Source organism: Anopheles ziemanni, chromosome 2, assembly GCF_943734765.1.
Source record: "Anopheles ziemanni chromosome 2, idAnoZiCoDA_A2_x.2, whole genome shotgun sequence".
NCBI classification, from domain to species: Eukaryota; Metazoa; Arthropoda; class Insecta; order Diptera; family Culicidae; genus Anopheles; species Anopheles ziemanni.
The window spans coordinates 10,600,587-10,618,446 of record NC_080705.1 but is presented as its reverse complement, the minus strand read 5'-3'; the positions used below and the strand labels follow the sequence as shown (position 1 = coordinate 10,618,446).

General features: G+C 43.4%; 3 protein-coding genes across 3 annotated transcripts; all 3 read left to right on the top strand.

Moving 5' to 3' along the window:
• The first annotated feature begins 4,044 nt into the window (after positions 1–4,044).
• LOC131281536 (epidermal growth factor receptor-like) lies at positions 4,045–7,387 on the top strand. The gene is made up of 4 exons (XM_058310877.1): positions 4,045–4,054; positions 5,705–6,416; positions 6,490–6,997; positions 7,067–7,387. Exons 1-4 carry the CDS (start codon positions 4,045–4,047, stop codon positions 7,385–7,387), a joined length of 1,551 nt encoding a protein of 516 aa, XP_058166860.1.
• Positions 7,388–8,844: 1,457 nt separating this feature from the next.
• Positions 8,845–14,536, top strand: LOC131281471 (epidermal growth factor receptor-like). The gene is made up of 5 exons (XM_058310809.1): positions 8,845–8,905; positions 9,054–9,768; positions 9,841–10,348; positions 10,424–10,577; positions 14,436–14,536. Exons 1-5 carry the CDS (start codon positions 8,845–8,847, stop codon positions 14,534–14,536), a joined length of 1,539 nt encoding a protein of 512 aa, XP_058166792.1.
• Positions 14,537–15,495: 959 nt separating this feature from the next.
• LOC131281451 (epidermal growth factor receptor-like) lies at positions 15,496–17,443 on the top strand. The gene is made up of 5 exons (XM_058310786.1): positions 15,496–15,586; positions 15,750–16,467; positions 16,541–17,048; positions 17,118–17,289; positions 17,364–17,443. The coding sequence occupies exons 1-5, from the start codon at positions 15,496–15,498 to the stop codon at positions 17,441–17,443; spliced, it is 1,569 nt and encodes a 522-aa protein (XP_058166769.1).
• The last annotated feature ends 417 nt before the right edge of the window (positions 17,444–17,860 follow it).

Genomic DNA, 17,860 nt, shown 5'->3' with positions numbered 1-17,860 from the left:
GAGGAGGAGGAAGTCTGGACAAATCGACGGTATCGGATAGAGAAGGTGTTGTTAAATGCAATATTTTCTATGTCATTTTAAAAGTGACCAACTGAAGCTCCAACTGGATCGGAAAAACACCGTCGTTCCCATTCGTCTATCCTGTAGGAAGGAAATTAAAACAAGTATGATAATTAAAACAACCAAAACCCAATATCGGAAACCGATTACTATTACAGTTGATCTGACTTTAACACATGCTTTTAATTAGCTTTCTTCGGCCTCAGAACGGATACGAAACGGTTTTTATCTTCTATCAAGCACATAGTGCCGTTTTTCGGAAAAATCCTAATGAAAAGAATAAACAAATCATAAGCAATAGCTATAAGTTAAAGGAAAATATCTTCAAAAACAAGGAAAACTACGCAAAAGACTTTTCGATGAATACATTTCATCCAACCCGATGATGTGATGTGGGTATGAGGGGTGACCAATCGAGCCTATAGGGCAGACATAATCAATTGGAAGCTGAAATATCACTTTCTTAATGTACCATTCCACTGGAGGGCTTTTGTTGCGTGTGTCTTCTTTGGTCGAGTTAATACGGGTTTTTGCAGGAGAACTCCCGAAAGCCCGTAACAAACCCTAGCGCTGAAACAGGAATAGCAAAACGAGGAACTGTAAATTTTGTAGAAAACAATACTAGAACCTAGGAACGACCAGGTGGCCAATGGGAAAACTGTGAGCGGTATAGGGGAAAGGATGGAAAATGTCGGACACCGCCATGCGCCAAGCGCAACTAAGGGAAACAGTAATAATATCGAACGCGGTACCGGGTGTATAAACGGTCGGTGAGCTGTTTAAGAGGACTCTGGTAATGCGTATAAAATAGGCTACCAGAATCATGCAAAAAAGGGCATATGAAGAAACTATCCAGAGACTACCAAGAGATGTGGCAATTGCTGTGACGTGAGATGCATATCGTTAAAACGAACTAAGCTAATAAGCGAGTAACCCGTAACGTAACTTCTAGATAACCGCCGTCTGCCTGCAAGTGGTTCTGCAAGTAAGCGAAAAAAACGTATAAATTAAGTGAAAAACAGAAACACGAACAGGAAGCACTCGAACACGAATTAAATAATTTAAAACAAAATATGGACACAGTTGCTTATCGGCAGACACGCTCGTACCCCTGTATTTTTAGTGGAGCTATATTGAAAACTATCGAACGGTACTATCAGCATATTAGAAGGATCTTACGTAAATTTCTATACTCAGGCTAATTAAGTTGGTCTAAGTGTGTCATTTTATCCCGAGAGAACGTGTGGAAAGTAAGGATCTCTGTTCAACCTAACCCTATCTATGTAACCCCCATTCTTTGTGACGAACAAAAACAAACTGCCATAGTTTACTTACACATTTCTTAATGTTTCTCCGCCGGAACAAACAAAAAAACACGCAACGAGACACGTTGAACAACGAGCAAACAGAAGAACAATATTTGAGCGCTGTAGAAAAAAAAACGCAGAAACAAACAGAAGCAAGTGGTGGTGGCATGTTGATAGTTTGTTAGATAGACCTGAATGCGATAGTAGGAAACAACTTTTAGAATGTACTCTGACTCTACGTTCGATTGATTACATTTCAAATCTCGTATTAGTACTAGTTAAGACAATTCCTCTGAATATATGTTCGATGAATGTATGCTGGACGTAACTTTGTTCCTTTAAAACCACCACTTTTACTTGACCTACTTTCCAATACTTTGGTGTTCACCCAATAATCGATGTTAAGCAAACCGAGAACACTAACAATAAACGCATCCGTGCAGTCGATAAAATGAGCACAAAAATGCAAAAATGTGCAGCGAGACCCCCCCAAAAAACACACACACACTCACACACAAAATCATCCATAGAATTCGCAGTTAGAAATGACGTTGTTAAAGAAAATACCGAAACCAAAATCAAACTATTGTTACCCTAGACGAGCAGGTACCGCTAGCATTGGCTACCGTTTTGACGGGTAGTCGAACTTTATAGTAGTGATGTTGACTTGACTGGGCAAACTTTTAGCTGTCGCGGTTATTATTGATCTTAACTTTGTCCTTTAATAGTCCCCGCTGGAGAGGTGCTTTGGACCATCTGTGGATGGGTTTTGCAACTGTTGGTAGTATCTGTTGATGGTGAAATTTAATAGATTTAGTTTCCACGCAGTTGATTTATTTAAAAACAATTTGTGGATTAACAACAAAGTCTAATGTATTTTCTAAGGTCCTATGCTTAAGTATTGAGACATTCCGATTCTTAAATTTGTTATTTATCTGTCCTTGTTATGCTATTGATGGTTAACAACTTTACATTTATCAGTATTCAACCACCTTCAGCAATACTACCATCAATTGTAAGGCAAAGAACGTGAAAATGTGCAGTACTAAAAACTTACATAGGACATAACGATACTTACTATCTGTAGATACTTCCCATGTGTTAGCTTGGCAGTAGCTCTAGGCCCCCTTTTTCTTCACAACTATGAAACGTATCGAACGTTTGACAACCCAGGATCATTGATCCGGGCTACAAGCAGCATGCCTCTGCGTGTGTGTGTATGTGTAGTTTTATGCTGGTGGGAAATAGTTCCTGCCAGCGGTAGTGAATAGACGCATCTATGAACACATTTATTCGCATACGGAGCTATTTTCGCCTACAAAGTAGTCCAGCTGCTGCTCAAAGGGTACGCTTGGAGTTGTTAACTGTCGATACGAGGGTGCAGCCTCGCTCAAGGAAGGGAATGGTTAAGGGGTAGCGGGAACGATCTACTTATTCTTAACCGAACGCCTAGCACAACCCTGGACCGCGTAGCTAGTTCGTAGCTGTACGCTTGCCCCTCCCCGGTTCCAGCAGAACGCTTCAAACGGTTTGGTTTGGTTTTGTACGGTCGACGCCGGTATATGTCACGATTTCAGTGTGTTACAAATGGATTTCGCTTTAGCGCGATCGAAGTAAGCATGTCCCGCTAGCATACAAACACTTACTCGTTACTAAGCAATGCCGCGCCGGACGAACACTTGCTCGCTGGCATTTTCCTGCGTGGTGGAACCATTGTGATAGGTGCGGCAGGAGGGAACCACTAGTGCAAGCAGGTCCCGTAGCAAAAGCTATTTTCGGATGAGCATGCGACATTTGAACAGTGAACTTTACATGCCGCCTAGCAAGGAACGGTTCCAAATAAGTGAAGAAACGTTTAACTGAAACAGCTGAAACACCAGATTCATACGACAGCGCAGCCGTGCCCCATGCAAGGGTGGACCGGACACCGGATAGAGCCGACTAAAATAGATTTATGTTACACTTGAGTGCCTAATCATTGATTATTGAAATTGGATGAAAATGATAGAGCCACCAGCGAGCGGAAAGCAGGGGTAGTGGTTTGAGGAAATATCAAATATGTTTTGCCTTCGCCCCGCACAATCGGAGTTGATTTTGGTAAGGATTTTTCCGAACCCAGACTACCGGTAGCAACATCAAATTGAACGATTAGAGATGCTTGTTTGGTTTGGTGGTAGTACAATATTTTATATACGGCACGTCACATTGATCTGATATAAACATTTAAGGTTAGCGACTTTACACCCTTAAAAATCACAGCATTGCAAGGATTCTTTAAAGAAAATTGTTAAAAGTGAAATTATAACAACTGCTTGTCAAGTAATTTGTATAAATTTATTCATTTAAAGTTTTCGTTCTCAATAAAAATGAATAGTAACAGTATGGAAAAATATGGAGAAATTATAAAATAAAACAGCATGCATCACGCGGATGAACTTAAATGCATAATTGATTGAATGCGGATATCCGTGGCTGCAAACACTTTTCAAAGCTAGTGCTGATATCTCTTAGCTGCTAAAGCACTGGACGCAGACGTACAGTGGATGAACTCTGGATTCTGCAAATGCTTACAATTCATCAGCTAAACCCAGCGCCACAGTAGAAAGGAAAAAAACTATTAGAAAAGATAAATCTAAACCAAAATGCCACAGTACTTACAAGAAATGCAATGAACAAGATGGAAAGAGGTAAGCGAGCGAAAAACAAAACATACAACAGTTAGAAAAGCATAGGGATTTGACGATGCTGCGCGCACACTTTTGCCGACACACGAGGAGAAGAAAAGAGATAATGCAAACGAGCAACGCGTAATAGGGTACTACCAATAGTGGAAAAAATAGCTTGCAAAAGCATGTAAGTCCTGCAAAACAAAACAACAGTCACAATAAAGCAAACCAAATGAATACACTATGAAATAAAAAATCGAGAAGAATAAACAAAACACCCACGCAATGTTCTTAATATGAAAATCAAGTGTTTTCTGTGACAAAGATAAGGTAAGTTCACTCGTAATTCAGAATAACATACATTTATTGTAATGATAAAATATACTAATATTATTTCCACTGATTAATCACCAAAATTTTTTTGTTTAGTGAAATCGTATAATATACAAAATAAATTATAACTTCTAAAATAACTTTCATCCTGCTTGCTTCAACCGATTATTACAGATAATTTAAATATTTCAGCGTAAAATTGTACGAGAATTCTTCATTTCGTAAGTAATACAGTCGAAGGAGTTTGTTGCTTATTGTAAATATATGTATACATAATAGTCGTCTTGCCGTGTAACAGGATTCCTTATCCCAAATGATCGTCGCCCGACCCTTATACATTAGTACGAACGAACTCCTAATCCTCAGTGTTGCGTAGAAAGGATCGATTGAGACATGACCACCAACGTTTCGTGACGATTTGCGCGGTTCCGTGGAGCAGACGAGTATAGGACGAGTTCGAATGCAAGTCAGTTCGCAGATAGGCGTAAGCTCGATCGGTTGTGTTCACCGATTACAGGCTTATCTTGTGCGGATTTTGTTGTGGCAGCATATTCTATCTAAAAATTTAAATTTTTAAGAACCAGATTCGTTCGCAAATTCAAGCATACGAGGTAAGCGTTTATCATTCCATAGATCACCCGTTATTTGTGTAAAGCCTTCGTAGTATTGTTTCCTTCATACGAATTCCGCAATAAATCGAGCTTTCAAAAAGTGCTTGTAATGTAAATCAGCTTATCCTACAATCATTGGACTGAGGAGGTTAAAAACAAAATGTCGGTTTTACATAATCCGATGGCGTCTGTACAGTCACTATTTTTATTGCTTAGTTTTTTCGAATATTGCAAATTGATCATATTCTCTGAGTACGGTGTTTCTTCAGTTTCGAAGCGATCACTACCGTTGGGAGGGTTGGGGCAATAGAAAAAAGAAGACAGTCCAAGAACCAGAACAGTGCTGAGAACAATAATTCAAATAGTCTTGTTGTAGGAATTGCCGACACGATGAAGAGATACAATCAACGTTTAGCCTTTCGGTGGCTATGGGTGGTCCTGACCGGGGGGATTTTTGTGATGATGACAACAACCCAAGTGGATGGCCGCGAGACACAACAAGACCGTTTGATGTTACAATCCCGTCCAACCTTGGAGCAGGCACAGTCTGAGTTAGTGAAGGAAAAAAGTAAGTTGCAGCGTTAAAAAAAACGTTAAAAAATCCCCTAATGTTCCAAAAGTTGATAAGAAAAGATGGGGATAGATCACGGGAGCTCTGATCGTTTGTCTTGTAGCGCAATCATAACCAACCTCTGTGGCTCTCTTTCGTTCCCTTTTTGGTTGACAGCGTGCTTCGGTACGAACATCCGTCTGTCGATGCCATCGGAGGACCACAACAAGAATCTGCGCGATCGCTATACCAACTGTACGTACGTGGAAGGTAACCTGGAGATCAGCTGGATCCTGAGTAGGTCCTACGACTTCAGCTTCCTGCAGCACATTCGCGAGGTGACCGGGTACGTGCTGATCAACCACGTCGACATCCCGCAGGTGATCCTGCCGCGACTTCAGATCATCCGTGGCCAAACGCTGTTCAAACTCAACAAATGGGGGGGCAATGGGTTCGGATTGCTGGTGATTAGCTCGCAGATGAACACGCTCGAGCTGCCGGCGTTGCGTGACGTCCTCAGCGGATCGGTGGGAATACTGTACAACGGAAATTTGTGCCACCTAAACACGATCAACTGGGACGAGATCATCTCGGATCCGCAGGGTAGGATTGAACACTCATTCCAATTTATGTTTAAGCAATGTCCGCCGTGCCATCACTCGTGTGAGGCGGGTTGCTGGGGCGAAGGTGCACACAACTGTCAGAAGTTCAGCAAGCTCAACTGTTCGCCTCAGTGCTCGCAGGGTCGCTGCTTTGGGTCGAAGCCTGGCGAGTGTTGCCATCAATTCTGTGCTGGAGGTTGTACCGGTCCGACGCAGGAGGACTGTATGGCGTGTAAGAACTTCTATGATGACGGTGTGTGCCGGGAAAAATGTCCTCGGCCACAGATGTAAGTATACTGAGAATTAAAACAATGCCCATTAGGGAGTACTAACCCTATCAGATTATTTACTCTTCGGTAGTTTTAATATTCGAAAAGCACTCTGGGAACCGAATCCCGATGGCAAGTATGCGTATGGCACAAAATGTTTGCGAAACTGCCCGAAAAATCTACTGCGTAATAATGGTGTGTGCGTTCCGGCCTGTCCGCCAAACAAGATGCCTCAGCACGGAGAATGTGTACCATGCAATGGACCTTGCCCGAAAACATGTCCCGGCGAGGGCGTGGTGCACTCTGGTAACATCGGCAAGTACAAAGATTGCAACACCATTAATGGTTCCCTTGAGATCCTCGATGAGACGTTCATTGGTTATGAGCAGCTGTTCGCCAACTTCTCGTTCGGACCGTGGTACAGGGGGATCGAACCCCACCAGCTAGAGGTATTCTCCACCGTCAAGGAGATTACCGGTTACATCAGCATCCAGGGTAATCATCCGCACTTTACCAACCTTTCGTACTTCCGAAATCTGGAGGTGGTCGGTGGACGTCAGCTGAAGGGGACTTATTCTGCCTCGGTGTATATAACGGAGGTATGTTTTAAAGAATCTCGCCTCTTCAATTTCGAGACCTTTCCAAATATTGGGCACTGCTTGTTACAGACATCGTTGCGATCATTGGAGCTAAAATCTTTAAAGCGCGTCGAATCGGGTTCGATCGTTATCTTGGAGAACAGCAGCCTATGCTTTGCGGACAATATCGATTGGAGTCAAATAATGAAGGGCAATGACCAGGAGACAATCGTGTTTAAGAACCAAAACGCTACCAAATGCCGTAAGTATCGTTTGAGGAAATCGATGTACTTTGTTGAGAAACCGATTCGTCAACAGCTGTTTTTCCTCCTGCAGGTGCATCGGGGATGGACTGTTCTGAGCAGTGTACCAGTGCCGGTTGTTGGGGCAAAGGACCGGAACAGTGTCTGAAGTAAAACAAAAAAGCTATCAATTAACGTTTGACTTCAGAATCAAGGAAGATTGTTGTTAATCGAGGGGAATCTTTTAGTATTTACGATTCCTTGTGCCAGAGAACGTAATGTGTTTGGGCCTAATTTACAAGCTTTCTGTTTTTGTGTTTTGAGCTATCAAATATATTTTGCTTTACAATACGGCACGTACCGTGAAACTAATAAAAAATCGAGAAGAATAAACAAAACACCCACGCAATGTTCTAAATATGACTATGGAACAAATAAAACATCGCAAATAAATCAAGTGTTTTCTGTAACAAAGATAAGGTAAGTTCATTCGTAATTTGTAATAATACACTGTTTTCAGGGCCAATTCGTCCGTATCAAGCTGCTATTTGCCGGTAGTAGGCAGTCAATTGCACGCGCAAGGCTTTTGTTTGGCATCGTTAGGAAGCACTTTGGGCTTGTTAAGTTTAACTTTGCCGTTATCGGAAGCAACATTGGCGCGCCGAAAAAAGGTCGCGTTCTCTCTTGTCAAAAGTTCCGGGATTGTTTTACATAAGCTGGTATTATATTTGGAGGTATTGGTTCAGGTAGATATAGTGTAATCGTGCCCAAAAAATGGCTTCGTAAATTTCAGCGTACAATTGAACAACATTCTTACGCTTGATAAGGAATACAACCGAAGATGTTTCATGTTTACTGGAAATACATATGTAACAGTTATCTGGTCGACCGTGCGAGTGTAGCAAGACTCCTTATCCCACATGGATCCCACAAAAAAACAAACAATCGTTATCCCACAGGTTCGTCACTCGACCCTTATACATCAGTACGAACAGACTCCCAATCCTCAGCATTACCTTGAAAGGAGCGATTGAGACATGACCACCAACATCTCGTGACGATTTGCGCGGTTCCGCGGAATAGACGTGTTTAGAGTTCGAATGCAGGTTAGTTCGCAGACAGGCGTAAGCTCGGCCGGTTGTGTTAACTGATTACAAGATTTTGTTTTGCGGATTTTATGTTTCTCGCGTGGCAGCGTATTCCATATGAAAAATTTAAGTTTTGAAGAACCGTATTAAGAAGTAGATTCGTTCGTAAATTCAAGCACACCTGCTTGGTAAGCATCTATCATTCCATAGATTGCCAGTTACTCTACAATAAATCGCGTTTCAGTTTAAAACAAAATTTGAGTTTTAAAAAATTCGATGACACCTCTATCGTTGCTGATTTATTAATTAGTTTTTCCAAATATTGTAAATTGACCAATCTCTCTAAGTGTAAATAGTGTGCGGGCTTTCTTCTGTTTAGAAGCGATCACTACAATTGGGAGGGTTGTATTGGGAGGTACAGTGCTGAGAACATTCAAATAGTCTTGTTGTAGGAATTGCCGACACGATGAAGAGATACAATCAACGTTTAGCTTTTCGGTGGCTATGGGTGGTCCTGACCGGGGGGATTTTTGTGATGATGACAACAACCCTAGTGGATGGCCGCGAGACACAACAAGACATGTTAGTGAAGGAAAAAAGTAAGTTGCAGCGCTTAAAAAAAACGTTTAAAAAACCCCCCTAAATGTTACAAAACATGAGGATGGATCACGGGAGCTCTGATCGTTTGTTTTTTAGTGCAATCGTAACCAATCGTTGTGGCTCTCTTTCGCTCCCTTTCTCTCGCAGTATGCATCGGTACGAACGGACGCATGTCGGTGCCGCCGAACCGCGAGAACCACTACAAGAATCTGCGCGGTCGCTACACCAACTGTACATACGTGGATGGCAACCTGGAGATCACCTGGATCCAGAATGGCAGCATCGATTTAAGCTTTCTGCAGCACATTCGCGAGGTGACCGGGTACGTGCTGATCAGCCACGTCGACATCCCGCAGGTGATCCTGCCGCGGCTTCAGATTATCCGCGGGCGAACGATGTTCAAGCTGAACAAATGGGACGACGAGTTCGGGCTGTTCGTGTCCTTCTCGCAGATGAACACGCTCGAGCTGCCGGCGTTGCGTGACATCATCAACGGCTCGGCGGGGATCTTCAACAACTACAACCTGTGTCACCTAGACACGATCAACTGGGACGAGATCATCTCGGATCCGCAGGGTAGGATTAAACACTCATTCCAAATGATGCCAACGCAATGTCCGTCGTGCCATCACTCGTGTGAAGCGGGTTGCTGGGGCGAAGGTGCACACAACTGCCAGAAGTTCAGCAAGCTCAACTGTTCGCCTCAGTGCTCGCAGGGTCGCTGCTTTGGGTCGAAGCCTGGTGAGTGTTGCCATCAGTTCTGCGCCGGTGGTTGTACCGGTCCGACCCAGCAGGATTGTCTGGCGTGCAAGAACTTCTACGATGACGGTGTGTGTAAGCAGGAGTGTCCTCCGATGCAGATGTAAGTAGACTGAGGATTCATCAAACGTCGATCAGGAAGTACTAACCTCAACGTATTTTTTCTTTTCACCAGCTATAACCCAACAAACTACCTCTGGGAACCGAATCCCGATGGCAAGTATGTGTATGGCACAACATGCGTGCGAAACTGTCCGGAACATCTACTGCGTGATAACGGAGCCTGCGTTCGTACCTGTCTACCGAACAAGATGCCACAGAACGGAGAATGTGTACCATTCAATGGACCCTGCCCGAAAACATGTCCCGGCGAGGGCGTGGTGCATTCGGACAACATCGGCAAGTACAAAGACTGCATCATCATCGAGGGTTCGCTGGAGATCCTCGATCAGACGTTCGCCGGCTATCAGCAGGTGTTTGCGAACTTCACGTTTGGACCGCGATACACCAAGATCCACCCGGACCGGTTGGAAGTGTTCTCCACCGTCAAGGAGATTACCGGTTATATCAACATCCAGGGCGATCATCCGGACTTTACCAACCTTTCGTATTTTCGCAACCTAGAGGTGGTCGGTGGACGTCAGCTTAAGGAGCACTTTTTTGCCTCGGTGTACATCGTAAAGGTATGTTTTGAAGAATCTCACCTCTTCAACTTGAACACCTTACCTACCTCAAATATTGGGTACTGCTTGTTATAGACATCATTGCGATCATTGGAGCTAAAGTCACTAAAGCGCGTCGAATCGGGTTCGATCGTTATCTTGGAGAACAGCAGCCTATGCTTTGCGGACAACATCGATTGGAGCAAAATCACGAAGAGCAATGACCAGGACACAATCGTGCTTAGTGTTGGTTATTTGATTCGCTTCCACTGCGCTACTCTTCTTTTATTACACGTACTGAACAGAATCACAGATTACATCCGATGAGGCTAACAGACAGACACAGAATAATATCTTGCTTCACATTCATCATAGTCTACTACATGACTATAGCCTACTCGATTGTTGAAGTTGTAATCGCAAACTCAACACTCCTCCTCAATCACAACCGCTTCAACAATTCCCTTAGGTCAAACCTAACAACCTAGATAACTTCTTGAACTTTGTTGTTCCTAGTGGCTTGGTAAAGATGTCAGCCACCATGTGTTCTGTGGGACAATAAGTGAGTTGCAACATTCCGTTTTCACACAACTCCTAATTTCTTCTACATGATGATTTTCACAGCACTATGGTCTCTGTGACCCAGGCGACGATGCCACATGTCAATGCAGTTAGCATTATGTCCGGCCGTTGCCAACAACGTACGCTGTACATTGGTATTTAGCTGATAAAGATTTCCATTGCGTTGTCCTTTCATCAACACTTTGCCGTCTTTCTTCACAACGCAGCCATTTTTGTAAAAGGTTACTGTGCAATCCTCATCACACAACTTGCTTACAGACAGCAGACTTCCTGACAGTGACGGCACATGATACACATGTTTCAGCCTCACAAGGATGTCCTTTTCATTTCCATTAATAGATCGAAACTTAGCAGATCCAAACCCTGCTGCAGATGTTTCCCTTCCATCAGCCAAGCTCACATTTGTGGTGTTTGCACGTATATCATCTAGTAGCGATGCGTTGCTAGTCATATGAGAAGTTGCTCCTGAATCGAAGATCCATGACGCAGAGCAATTCTCCTTTTCAGATCTAGCTCCCAAACACACTTCTACTTCTGCATTTCCATCCACCAAATGCGCCTTCTGTTTAAACGATCTGTTCACAGCTTGGTCCTCCGTCTTTTTCAGTAATCGATCCTGTTCTAGCTTCCTACAGTAGCGCCTAATATGCCCTTCTTTATTACAATAATGGCAGAGCCTTTTCTTCTGCACAGGTTGCTTCGTTCTTACAACCTTGCAAGAATGCTCTCCATTTCCATGGCCATCACGCTCGACTCTTTTCCGCCATTCATCTAGAAGCTTTCCTTTCACGAATTGTAAATTCAAATCTTCTTCTGGTCGGCTTTCTAGGGCGCTTATCAAAGTATCATACGATGCATGCAGACTGGATAAAATAATAGCAACCAGCCAATATTCTTTCAGAGCATCTCCCATACTTGCGAGTCGGTTCGACAATTGCGTTATTTCAGCAAGATGTTCTGCCATGTTGCCATTTTCGGGCAATTGTAGACGAATCAGTTTCCTCAGAACATGGATTTTGGAAGATAGCGTGGCTCGTGCATGATGTTTCCGCAGAGCTTCCCACATTTCTCTAGCAGTTGCGGAACGGATGACGTGACACGCTTGGTTGTCGTCGATGGACAAACCAATGAAAGCTCTAGCCCTACCATCTTTAACAATCCAGGTAGCATCAGGCGTATCAGGCTTCTCATTTTTCACTACGTCGATCAATCCTTCCTTGGTCAGCAACAACTCCAGCCGAAAACGCCAGATTTCATAATTGAAATCGTTCAACTTTTCAATCGAAAAATTCGTATCCGCCATCTTCACGCTCAAGATTCTGGGCCCATAACCTGTTGGTTATTTGATTCGCTTCCACTGCGCTACTCTTCTTTTATTACACGTACTGAACAGAATCACAGATTACATCCGATGAGGCTAACAGACAGACACAGAATAATATCTTGCTTCACATTCATCATAGTCTACTACATGACTATAGCCTACTCGATTGTTGAAGTTGTAATCGCAAACTCAACACTTAGGAACCAAAACGCTACCGTATGCCGTAAGTAGGGTAAAAGTACCCATTTTGGCCCACTTAGGGAAGGGTCACCACAAAATAAATCGTTGCATTAATTGTACCGATCATATCATGACAAACTGGGTATGATAATGTAGAGTAGCTATCTAAGCATGCATTAAAATTCATATTTTTTAGTTTATTTGATGTTTTCACTGAAAAATTATCAATTTCCGAACACACTTTTTGTCGCTATTTTGGCCCGCTATGCTTCTATTTTGGCCCACCTGTGTACCAGTTTTGGCCCACCTGAAGAATGCCTTTTTTATGTGTTTTATGGTTTTAATAATCTTTATAATAATTTAGATTGTGCTAATAACTCTTACTTTTGTTAAATAAGGAAGATAAAATGTTTAATTCGATATTTTAATTTCCACTTTTTTCCAAGATCACCGGATTTTCGTTTAGACAATTTCTGACAACCAGCTGTCAGTGTCAAAATGCATACAAATTTCGTTCCAATCGAAATCAGATTTCCTTGCATCTATTTTGGCCCACTTTTGCATCGAAATTAAAATTATTTCTCGTGCTCTAAAAATTCAAGTAACGTTTTGATAATTCCTAAAAACACTCAAAGCTTTAGAAAAACATTACTTCAGAACTTTTTACGCAGTGGTTGCTTATATCTCAAGGTGGGCGAACTATCCGCCAACGACATGGTTTTTTGAAAAAGAGACAGCTTCGTAGTTTTAAGCGATTTTCTCCACAAATGTTGATGCAATCGCCTCCAAATTTGGTATTTAACAAGAATAAATTGACCTCAACACTAAAAAAAATGTTAGGAGGCATTTTTATTTGAAATCATTGAAATAATTGATCTTCTTTCTAAGTGGGCCAAAATTACATACGTGGGCCAAAATACCCTCACTCACCCTATTGCTTGAGGAAATCGATGTACTTTGTTGAGAAACCGACTAGGTAAAACGGCCCGGTTACACGGCCCAGTTACAGGTCCCGGTTCCAGGGCCCGTTGGCAGGTCCTGGTAACACGGCCTGTTTACAGGGCCCGGTAACACGGCCCGTTTACAGGGCCAGGTTACAGTGCACGTTTACAGGGCCCGTTTACAGGACCCGTTTATAGGACCCGTTGACTGGACCCGGTCACAGTGCCCGGTAACACGGCCCGTTTACAGGGCCCGGTAACACGGCCCGTTTACAGAGCCCTGTAACACGGCCAATTTACAGGGCCCGGTAAACGGCGGTAAGACGGCCCTTTTACAGGGCCCAGTAACACAGCTCGTTTACAGAGCCCGGTAGCACGGCCTGTTTACAGGGCCCGGTAACACGGCCCGTTGACTGGTTCCGGTTACAGGGCCCGGTAACACGAACAATTTACAGGACCCGTTTACATAGCCCAGTGTCACGACCCGTTAACAGGACCCGCTTACGTGGCCCGTTTACAGGGCCCGGTAAAAGGCCCGTTTACTGGGCCCAACCTTATGGATGTAGTTTTATTTTGCGTTGGTTATTTTTATTCTGCGTTGGTTATTTTCATCACGTTGAAGAACCACCTTTCCCAAGAGTAGATGCAATGTTCGATTCGAAATTGTCCCCAAAATCACGAAAACGTTTCATTTCGTTTTGTATGCCCAGAGAAAACGGGAACTATTTTACTACGATGGTGCAAACATTATTACGCATACGGTATGGTATACACGGTGGTGCAAACATTTTCACGCATACGGTATTTGGTTTCCCTTAGCAACAGCACAGCGGTTAAGGGGAAACTTCGACGCTTAGGGGAAATTTCGACGCGTAGAAATTGTGCATCTTACTTTGGCGCTCGCTTCGCTCGGCATCTTCGCTATTGCTATCTAAGCTCAAGGTAGAAATTGTCGAAATTGTCTGCATCTCACTTTCGCGCTCCCTTCACTCGCTTTCAATGCTATTGCTATCTAAGCTCATGGCATGGTGTAACAGTAATTTGAGAGGCGATTCGTCAACAGCTGTTTTTTCTTCTGCAGGTGCATCGGGGATGGACTGTTCTGAGCAGTGTACCAGTGCCGGTTGTTGGGGCAAAGGACCGGAACAGTGTCTGAAGTTAAACAAAAAAGCTATCAATTAGCGTTTGACTCCAAAATGATGGAAGATTGTCGTTAATCGAGGGTACTCTATTAGTATTTACGATTCCTTGTGCCAGAGAACGTAATGTGTGTGTGCCTAATTTACAAGCTTTCTTTTTTTGTGTTTTGAGCTATCAAATATATTTTGCTTTACAATACGGCACGTACCCTGAAACTAATAAAAAATCGAGAAGAATAAACAAAACACCAACGCAATGTTCTAAATATGACTATGGAACAAATAAAACATCACAAATAAATCAAGTGTTTTCTGTGACAAAGATAAGGTAAGTTCATTCGTAATTTGCAATAATAATAACAAACATTTATTGTAACGATAAAATATACTAACATAATTTCCACTGATTAATCAACAATACTTTTTAATTTGCGATATCGTATACCATGCAAAATAAATTATAATTTCTGAAGTAACTTTCACCCAGCTTGCAAGCAAATTTCACAGAAAATGCCTTCGTATATTTCAGCGTACAATTGTACAATATTCATACACTTGATAAGGAATACAGCCGATAATGTTTGATGTTTACTGGAAATACATATGGAATAGTTTCCTGGTGTATGCACGTGTAGCAAAACTCCTTATCCCACAGGTTCATCGGCCGTTACAGTTATTGTTCCTAGAAAGGAGCGATTGAGACATAAACACCAGCATCTCGTGACGATTTGCGCGGTTCCGCGGAACAGACTAGTGTTTAGAACTAGTTCGAATGCAGCTCAGTTCGCAGACAGGCGTAAGCTCAGCCGGTTGTGTTCACTGGCTACAGGATTCTGTTTTGCGGATTTTATGTTTCTCGCGTGGCAGCATAGTATATATAAATTGCAGCATTGATTAAACATTCAAATAGTCTTGTTGTTGGAGAACACGATGAAGAGATACAATCAACGGTTAGCCTTTCGGTGGCTATGGGTGGTGCTGACCGGGGGGATTTTTGTGATGATGACAACAACCCTAGTGGATGGCCGTGAGACACAACAAGACACCTTGATGTTACAATCCCGCCCACACTCTGAGTTAGTGAAGGAAAAAAGTAAGTTGCAGCGTTTAAAAAAAAACGTTTAAAAAACCCCCTCTAAATGTTACCAACAGTGATAAGAAAAGATGAGGATGGATCACGGGAGATCTGATCGTTTGTCTTTTAGTGCAATCATAACCAACCGTTGTGGTTCTCTTTCGTTTCCTTTCTCTCGCAGTATGCATCGGTACGAACGGACGCATGTCGGTGCCGCCGAACCGCGAGAACCACTACAAGAATCTGCGCGGTCGCTACACCAACTGTACGTACGTGGATGGCAACCTGGAGATCACCTGGATCCAGAATGGGAGCAACGACATCAGCTTTCTGCAGCACATTCGCGAGGTGACCGGGTACGTGCTGATCAGCCACGTCGACATCCCGCAGGTGATCCTGCCGCGGCTTCAGATTATCCGCGGGCGAACGATGTTCAAGCTGAACAAATGGGTCGACGAGTTCGGACTGTTCGTGGCCTTCTCGCAGATGAACTCGCTCGAGCTGCCGGCATTGCGTGACCTCAGCGGATCGGTGGGAATCCTTTATAATAGAAATTTGTGCCACCTAGACACAATCAACTGGGACGAGATCATGTCGGATCCGCAGGGTAACATACGGCACACGTTCAACTTCACATCACAGGAGCGGGAGTGTCCGCCGTGCCATCACTCGTGTGAAGCGGGTTGCTGGGGCGAAGGTGCCCACAACTGTCAGAAGTTCAGCAAGCTCAACTGTTCGCCTCAGTGCTCGCAGGGTCGCTGCTTTGGGTCGAAGCCTGGCGAGTGTTGCCATCAGTTCTGTGCTGGTGGTTGTACCGGTCCGACGCAGGAGGACTGTATGGCGTGTAAGAACTTCTATGATGACGGTGTGTGCCGGGAAAAATGTCCTCGGCCACAGATGTAAGTATACTGAGAATTAACACAATGCCCATTAGGAAGTACTAACCCTCTCAGATTATTTACTCCTCGGTAGCTTTAATACTCAAAAAGCACTCTGGGAACCGAATCCCGATGGCAAGTATGCGTATGGCACAACATGCGTACGAAATTGTCCGGAACATCTACTGCGTGATAACGGAGCCTGCGTTCGAACCTGTCCACCGAACAAAATGCCACAGAACGGAGAATGTGTACCATGCAATGGAGCCTGCCCGAAAACATGTCCCGGCGAGGGCGTGGTGCATTCGGACAACATCGGCAAGTACAAAGACTGCATCATCATCGAGGGTTCGCTGGAGATCCTCGATCAGACGTTCGACGGCTATCAGCAGGTGTTTGCGAACTTCTCGTTCGGACCGCGATACACCAAGATCCATCCGGACCGGCTGGAAGTGTTCTCCACCGTAAAGCAGATTACCGGTTACATCAGCATCCAGGGTCATCATCCGGACTTTACCAACCTTTCCTACTTCCGCAACCTAGAGGTGGTCGGTGGACGTCAGCTGAAGGAGCACTTTTTTGCCTCGGTGTATATTGCGCGGGTATGTTTTAAAGAATCTCACCTCTTCAATTTCGATACCTTTCCAAATATTGGGTACTGCTTGTTATAGACATCATTGCAATCATTGGAACTAAAGTCACTAAAGCGCATCGAATCGGGTTCGATTGTTATCTTGGAGAACAGCAGCCTATGCTTTGCAGACAATATCGATTGGAATAAAATAATGAAGGGCAATGACCAGGAGACAATCGTGTTTAAGAACCAAAACGCTACCAAATGCCGTAAGTCTTGTTTGTGGAAACCGATATACTTTGTTGTAAAATCGATTCGTTAACAACTGTTTTTCCTCCTACAGGTGCAGCTGGGATGGAATGTTCTGAGCAGTGCACCAGTGCCGGTTGTTGGGGTAAAGGACCGGAACAGTGTCTGAAGTAAAAGTTAGTTTTCTTTGTGTCGGAGAACGTAATGTGTTTGTGTCTAATGTACCAGCTTTCTTGCTGTGTGTTTTGATCTATCAAATAAATTTCGTAAATTAGTCGATATATGCAAATTCCTTTTAAAAACTGTGTATCTTTTGTGTCCGTTAATGTTAGATTTTCATTTTTTTTTTTCTCAACTTCGGAACACAAATATCAAATCAAAACAAATTTCTTTTGTCGTAGACAGTGGGGTTAAATAACCGTCGATTCAAAACCTGATCCCGGCACAACTTGTATGCAACACTTGTACATTTTTGTTCGAGTGTTGGAAAGGGATGACGTGATGAAATCGAGAGAGCGTAAGAGACTCTGTCAACGGGGACTTCAGCACAATGTTTTAAAAGCATAAAAGCATAAGAGAGGGAGAGAGAGT